The sequence below is a fragment of the Chlamydotis macqueenii genome, chromosome 1 (assembly GCF_036417535.1).
Source record: "Chlamydotis macqueenii isolate bChlMac1 chromosome 1, bChlMac1.mat, whole genome shotgun sequence".
NCBI lineage: Eukaryota > Metazoa > Chordata > Aves > Otidiformes > Otididae > Chlamydotis > Chlamydotis macqueenii.
In genome coordinates, this window is record NC_141556.1 from 196,382,055 (window position 1) to 196,390,128 (window position 8,074).

General features: G+C 48.0%; 1 protein-coding gene across 1 annotated transcript; it reads right to left on the bottom strand.

Moving 5' to 3' along the window:
* Nucleotides 1-1,391: 1,391 nt before the first annotated feature.
* On the bottom strand, nucleotides 1,392-4,815 carry SAP18 (Sin3A associated protein 18). Its single transcript, XM_086739535.1, has 4 exons — nucleotides 4,659-4,815; nucleotides 4,362-4,471; nucleotides 2,559-2,681; nucleotides 1,392-1,875 (listed from the first exon to the last, which is right to left on the bottom strand). Exons 1-4 carry the CDS (start codon nucleotides 4,728-4,730, stop codon nucleotides 1,719-1,721), a joined length of 462 nt encoding a protein of 153 aa, XP_086595661.1. The 5' UTR covers nucleotides 4,731-4,815; the 3' UTR covers nucleotides 1,392-1,718.
* Between the last annotated feature and the right edge of the window lie 3,259 nt (nucleotides 4,816-8,074).

Below are 8,074 nucleotides of genomic sequence, written 5' to 3' on the forward strand. Positions count from 1 at the left end.
AATTGAGAAACTGGTGCTCAGTACAGGCTGCAAGTATTTGTGACAAAGTCCTCTGACAGCTGAGTAACGAGATTTACCCAGCTCAGACCGGTCAGTGTAGGGTACAGAATTGTATTAACTCATTGGATGAAGACAGCTAAGGTAAAGAGGCTACAGTGTTCACCTTCCTTAGAGCTCTGGAAGCCAGAACTGGGTGTTGTCCTCTTGGTCGCTGTACATTGACAATATATTGCTTGCAGTCCAGGAGATCTAGGTAGGTGAGCCAGCTGCCTCCACCCCCAGGTTCACTTGGCTAAGAAGAACTCGATGGTCAGGGTCAGGACTCCCACACATAGTGCCAGAGCAGTCTCGCTGCCTCCTCCTCTCAGTTCATCTGAGCCGCAGGAAAGGGCAGCTCCGGGCAGAGTGCCTGCCATTGTATTTTCGTTAGGAAATAGTTCTGCTCCTTAGCCAACCTCAATCTGAAAACACTGGATTTCTTCTGGACAGGTCTCTGCAGATATTCCCAACTTCCGAGACAGCAGTCTCCATAGTGGGCTATGCAAGACAAGCCAAAGACAAGATCTGCGGAGTGGTACATGCACAAGTGCGGTGCAGGAAGAAAATTGGTTTTGTATCATTAATAAATACAACATAAAAATATTTTTGAAAGTACTTCATCTCTCTTTTTCATTTCTATTTTTGTGTAGTTTTAAAATGCATGTATTAGTACAGCAGTAGATGTATGTAATTTATAAACAATTTTGGGGTCACATGCTCAAAAATTTCTTACTGATAGAGGTGTGCAATCAAAAAAAAGTTTGGAGACCACTGTTCTAAGAAAAGCAAGACCTTCAAAGTCAGCTTTATACCTTCCATTTTTAAACACACCACTAGTTCCTTCAGAACTCAAGTAAGGAAGACTTCAGTGTGCTGAACCATACCTTCCTCTGGTAAGGCCAGCAGCTCCTCAGTATCCTGGGCTATACTGGTGTCACCAAGGCTACTCCCAATCCATGGACTGGCACCATCCTAGCACAAGACGGAGCAGCCCCTGGAAGGGGCAGTGCTCTGCCCTCACTCCCCTGCAGGAGGACAGGCAGCCTTACACAGCTCATCTCTGACTTTCCCTGTCAGCGTATCTACCTCAGCAGGGAGCGTAACGCGGAGTTCGCCTGCCTTCAGTCACACCGTCCACATGCTCATCCCCCAAATTCAGCCAATAGTGGTTTAGGAGGCAACCTAGCTCTACTCAACAAGCCCAAAAGTTATCAGATAAAGGCTTTGGCCTTCCTTTTAATTTCGACTTCTGCTTAAAAGCCAACTTCCAAATTTCCCTGCAGAAATCCACTTTAAAAAAAAAACAAGCAAGCCCCCAAAAAAAACCAAAAACCACCACACTATCGAAAAGATCAATAACACCAATCTTTATTCCAAACAAGACAGAACTACAGAACACCTGTAATTCTTCTGGTCGTATTTTATGGAAATCTTGAAACGCTGGACACACTGACTTACTGTTCAAACTCTAACAATCAGGGACAGGATGACAGCACTGCTAGAGATAAGTGTTTCTTCTAAACAAACTAAAAGTTAAGGTTTAAGAGCTAACTTTCATTTCTGATGCTTAGCTTTGTCTTCAGGTGTTCTTGCCTAGCAACAAAAGCAAAAGAATAAGCCTGCTTTACAACAGCAAGTAGGAATAAACAGAAGGTGTAATCATACAACGCAGCCACAGTTTAGTACGGTCTCATGCGGCTTGACGGGGGTGGTGCCCGGTTCGGAGGAGTAATTGCTATATCCAAGTAGTCCCCTATCTGGAATTTCTGAGACTGCAGTGTCATGGAATCATCTGTGCCCTTCCTGCCCGACATGGTACTGCCGATCTCCTTCACCCTGCGTGCAGGAGAGGAAAGGCAAGTTAGTTATCAGAGGCAAGCCCCTCTAGATGCCCAAAACAGGAACCGTATCAGGTCATGACAGCCTTCCTATGCCATCCCCTGCACTGTCTTTAGCATTTAGCTATGTACACAGGATGCTGGGGTGTTTTTTCCATCCAGGGGGCAGAGGGGTGTGGGAACCTCCTACCATATTAAGTGAAATACTAGGGAGAGCCCCTTGCCCCCTTCCACACACAAACAGAACAAGACCCTGCAGATGACAGAGCAGGACATATCCACTGGCTGCTGACAAAGGTTAGCTCATGCTGTTTTGGAAGACAGATACCTGCAATAAGACTACAGCTAAAACTCAAATGGATTCTCAGATACAAGACCTACCATGCCTTGTATCACCAGAAACAAAGCTCTGTCTCAAGCTGTAGGTCCATGTTATGGTTGGTTGCTAATACAGCAACCAAACTCTTCAAGCACACAGCTTCTTTGTTTTGGGAACACATTAACAATGATGGCCACTGAGCAAAATTTAGAGTTTGTAGTGGTCATCACACAGTCTGTTAACAAGAAGTTCAGAAATTTCATGTATGGGTTCTGGACTTTAGAAATTAGCATTATTGAAAAATAATTTACCGCTCCAGTGCCTGAAGTCTTCTGTTAACCCAGAGAAGAAATGCCACTTACCTATATCCAGGCCTCTTGAGATCTGTAAAAACAATTGCAAAATTGAAGTGTGTGCCCTTCTTCCGTGCTTCTGGGTAGACTTCTTTCACTAAGCTAGTCAGCTCCTTCAGAGTTGCGTCCATCCTAGATAAAACCAACCAACCAAAGTGGTTCATGTTCTCAAAAGCAACAACAATTAAAAAACTTCCCAACCCCTGTTGAAGATGGAATCAATATGTTGCTACAGCTTAACCATACCCTTCCTTGCCTTTGCATGCTTTCCGTCAGTACCTGAAGATGAGTAAGGTCTTGCACTTCAGCTACATAGCGAGCCGCTGATTTCCCAACTACATGGCACTCCAAGCCAGACATTTTGATCTAACAATCAAGTGACAAGGAGCTGCTCTAGTGATTGATTATAACACTTGTGAGAATTCACCACCTACTGTACACTGGAGGAAACAGGCTCCAGCGCAAATGTGGCACAACCTGTAGTATTGCGATATTGCCTCTTCAACAACCTGTAGTACTGTGATATTGCCTCTTCACCTCGGTGTACACTTCAAAATCTGCTTTTCCATATCTCTCAGAAGAGTTACTATTAAAAAAAAATATATTCCCTGCTGTTTAAATACATTAATGCACTTATAAAATGAACACCGTGTTTTGTCACCTAAGTTGGTGTCTACGTTAAAGTAGCTTCTTAAGTACTACAGAAAATGCAGAAATAAAAGGAAAAAAACCAAACATGAATAGTTTTCCATTTACATCAAGATTTCCATTTCTGCTCTAACAGGCAGCGCTTCTCTCTTTTCCACCCTTCAACTAGACCCAGCTAAAGCTCATTTCTAGAATTTCAAGAACAAAAGGACTCAATCATCACAACTAAAGCAGCTCTAATTATACAGACTGTACTCTCAATCCAAGCTTCGAGCAACTAAAGAGCAGTGTGTTGACAGACAATGCCCATTCTGACTTCTGCAGATGGGCAAACAGCTCAGACATCACCAATGGCCTGGACTGAGTCCATAAATCCCATTAAGAAGTAAATTAAACTGCACACTTTGCTAGTCACAAAGATGGATTTATTCAACCATGACAAACATGTTATAAAGCTAACAGAAACTGGAGGAAAAACAAGGCTTAAAAAGTAGCAAAATTCACTTTCAAATGCATTCCTCAAAATACTATACGAAGAAACTAATGTGCTTGCAACACAGACCAAAGTAGATTTCCACATTAAATCTGAAAGCAACAAAAAGCAGCTCTCTGTTAAAGCACTGCTACATGAGCAGACAAAAAACACGCTACTGCACCCTCAAGAGGCTCCAGTTTAAAATTAACACACCGTTCTCACAACAGCTGGAGCCTTCTGGGACAACTACTTCTACTGAAGAAACAGAAACAAAATTAAAGCATTAGTTAAAGGAGATCCTGTGTTGCATAGATTCGTTGCGATAACCAAAGATATGCCACAACACGAGCCTCTGATTACGTGCATCAATAATTGGGCAACTCAACCGCAGTAAGCGGCAGTCAGCATTTCGCCAAGTTGTGCCTTCACGGACGCCACGTCTGAGTCGCTACGGCTACAGGCAGAAGCGCTGTATGTCGGCGGCAGCCGCCCTCCCCCGCGGAGCTGCCACCACAGCGGAGCCCACAGCTGCCCCCACGAAAATCTCCCCACGCTTCCTGCTTTAAACAAGGCCCACCGAGCTCCCCGCTACAGCCGAGCATCGGGCAAGGCGCTCCAGCCAGGCGAGCTCCCCGGCCCCGCTGGCAGCCCCCTCCGCGGGGCCCGGCCCGCCGCCGCCGGGCACTCACCAGGTGTAGATCTGCAGCTCGCTGGAGGGCACGTTGCCGCGGGAGAACTCGTCCATCCGGTGGTGCCGCCCATTGTTGGTGGTGAAGACGCGAAGCAGCAGCGGGCACGTCTGCGGGGCGGGGGTGAGGGGACACTCGGGGACACTCACCACCACCCCCAGCCACCCCCCTTCTCCTTCCCCTTCCGCCCCCCTGCCCCGAGGCCTCACGGCGCCGCCATGCCCGCCGCCGCCGCGCCCTCCCTCACCCCCGCGGTGCCCGCGCCCGGTGAGAGGCGCCTGACCCCACCCCCAGCACCTTTTCCCGGTCGATCGGCTTCTCCGGCTCCTTCTTAATCTCCTCCTGCGTGACCCTGGACTCCACCGCCATCTTGCCGCTGCCGCGCAAACAACCGGCGGCCCCGGATGTCCCGCCGAGCGCCGCAGATCTCGCGAGAACAGGTAGGGGGCGGGGCGGCCGCGGCGGGGCAGGGCCGGGCGTGGAAGCTGGGAGGGGATGGTGCGCAGTGCATGCGCGGGGGCCGGCCGGGAGCGGTGTGCGGGCTGTGGGGAAGGAGAGGGGACTGTGTGGGGTCAGCGCTGGCTGCAGCTCGGGAGTGGGGCTGGGCGAACGGCTGCGGGGCGAAGGGGTGGTTCTCGGCGGAGGGGGAAGAGTCGCGGCCGCGGGCTGTCTCGCCGCTGCGGGCCGCAGCTGTGCGGTCCCGCCCCTGTGTCGGGGCCTGAGGGGAATGGCGGCCGGCGCTGCCCGGGAGCGGCCCTCCGCCTCCCGTCCGCGGGAGCAGGGGCGGTTCCCGCGGTCCTGGCGGCGTGGCCCCGCAGCCTGCTCGCGCGTCGGCTGTGAGCGGCAACCTGCGAGGGCGGTGCGGGCACGGAGCGCCCGGGTCTGGACTGGGGACCGTGCTCCAGCCCAGGCTGTGGTGGGTCTGGCAGCTGCCTTACTCTGGGGCAGCGCGATGGTCGGTAGTTGCCTGACAGGATTTTACGTGATTCTTCCTAAAACCTGTGAACATCTGAGATAGAGCCGCTGATCTGAGCGGAGGATTGCACTCTCCAGACTCTGATTTGGCTGGCATTATATTAGGATGTAGGCTTCCCTCCTTGTTCTGCTGAGTGTGGTACCCACGTATTCTCTGAATCATAGAATAGAATCATAGACTAGTTTGGGTTGGAAGGGACCTTTAAAGGTCATCTAGTCCAACGCCCCTGCAAGAAGCAGGGACATCTCCAACCCGATCAGGTTGCTCAGAGCTCTGTCCAACCTGGCCTTGAACATTTCCAGGGATGGGGCATCCACCACTTCTCCAGCCAACCTGTTCCACCACCCTCATTGTAAAACATTTTTTCCTACTGTCTAGTCTGAATCTACCTCCCTCTATTTTAAAACCATTACCCCTCGTCCTATCACAACAGGCCCTGCTAAAGAGTTTCTCCCCGTCTTTCCTGTAGGCCCTCTTTTGGCATTGGAAGACCACTATAAGGTCTCCCCAGAGCCTCCTCTTCTCCAGGCTGAACAGCCCCAACTCTGTCAGCCTGTCCTCATACGAGAGGTGCTCCAGCCCTCTGATCATCTTTGTGGCCTCCTCTGGACCTTCTCCAACAGATCCATATTCTTCTTATGCTGGGGGCTCGAGAGCTGGATGCAGTACTGCAGGTGGGGTTTCACCAGGGCAGAGTAGAGGGGGAGAATCACCTCCCCTGACCTGCTGGCCATACTTCTTTTGATGCAGCCCAGGATGCGGTTGGCTTTCTGGGCTGCAGGCACTCGTTGCTGGCTCATGTTGAACTTCCCGTTTACCAGGACACCCAAGTTCTCCTCAGGGCTGCTCTTGATCCATTCTCCACTCAGCCTGTACCTGTATTTGGGATTGCCCTGACCCATGTGCACTTGGCTTGGTTGAACTTCATGAAGCTTGCACGGGCCCACCTCTGCAGCCTGTCAAGGTCCCACTGGATGGCATCCCTCCCTTCCAGCCTGTCTACAACACCACACAGCTTGGATGAGGATGCACTCTATCCCACTGTCCATATTGCCAACAAATACGTGTTTTCAAATACTTAGAAAAGCTTTCAATAAGCTACTGATATTGATGCCTTTTGGAAAAAGCCACTCTTTCTATATGGAGACAGATTTAAACAGGTGACTGATGTAGGTAAATAAAGTAATCAGCCGCTGTAGCTAGTGGTAGAATAAAATAGAAAGGAGTAAATAGTATTTAGAATTTAGCTTCCCTTAGTATTACACCCAGAAAAGATCAAATGCATATGCTTTCCATTTATGGTCTTAGTTTTCCAAGAATAGAGTCTTGTATTGGGTTAAATTTGAGTCTGTAGTTGTCTTAAAAAATAAGTGGGAGATTATAAATTGTGTTTCTGATGTGATAACTGTTTTTAAGATGTTGAGTGTTGTTTGTTATTCATATTAGAAGGAGGGGGAGTGTTCATTTGGTTTCACAGAATTTACACTTATTTCCTGAAGTGCTGTGAATTTATTTCTCATTTCAAAAGTAAAATGAAATTATTCTGTAAAATGATACAGAAATGTATGTGCTTGCAGGTGCAAAATAAGCAAATATCAGAGACTTATAGGATTGCTGAGGCTGGAGGGGAGCTCTGGAGCTTTCCCTCATCCACACCTCTGCTCAAAGCAGGATCAGCAAGGGCTGGTTGCTCAGCTCCAGGTCTGGCTGGGTTTTGACTGTGTCCAAGGATGAAGACTTCTCTGGGCAACCTGTTCCAGTGCTCAGTCACTGTCACAGAAAGAAGAAAAAAAAAAAAAAAAAAAAGAAGATTTTTTTTTTTCTTATATTTGTGGCATCTCGGTGTGTGCCCATTTCCTCTTCTCCTGTCACTGCACCGCTGAAAAGCCTGCCTCTGTCTTCTTTATTCTTCCCATCAGGTGTTTATACGCTGTGGTGAGGTCCTCCTGAGCTGCCTCTCTCAAGGCTGCACAGTCCAGCTCTCTCAGCCTGTCCTCGTGTGACAGATGTTCCCATCCCTTAACCGTCTCATTAAGCTACATTCGATGCTGTATTATTATGGCATTCCTCTACTGCTCATACAGTTTTCTGTTGATGCTTGCAGCAGAGGACAGCACAGAACCACGTGCTACCGAAGCTGTGTCTCAGGGTCCCCGTTCTGCAATGTACTTCTCTGAGTAAGGAGATCCAGGGTGAGTCTACATCTGTGCCAGGTTGCTTTCTCAAGCATAAGTCTGGTATCGGAGAGAAATAAATGCAATAAATTCTGCACCATGAAAAAAGCATACGATTGTTAAGGTGTTACAACTGTTGAAATACCTATGCTCTAAGAGTGATTTTGCAGTTTGATTTCACGTTTCCAAACTGTTTCCAATGTATTATTTATTAAAAAAATATGTAGGAAAGGGGAAAAAAAACCAGAGAAACATATTCACCTCTGAGGCTTCTGCATGCATAATGAAGAAGAAAAATGGTTATGAGTCCACACTATTTTAAAAAATAAAAAAAAAGCGCTCTTGCAGTTCACCTCAAATATAACATTGGTTTAAAATGTTGATTTATGGCACACCTAATACAAGACAAGAGAAGCAACAACCTATTAGAGTTCACCCTCAGCTTTTATTAGCTTCCTTTTGTGGTAGCCTGGATAGTATTGTACAGTTTTTAATCTACATTAAGTTATAGCATATCATCGTTTTATTACCAAAGGGAATGACTCAGCCTTGCCATCGTTTGC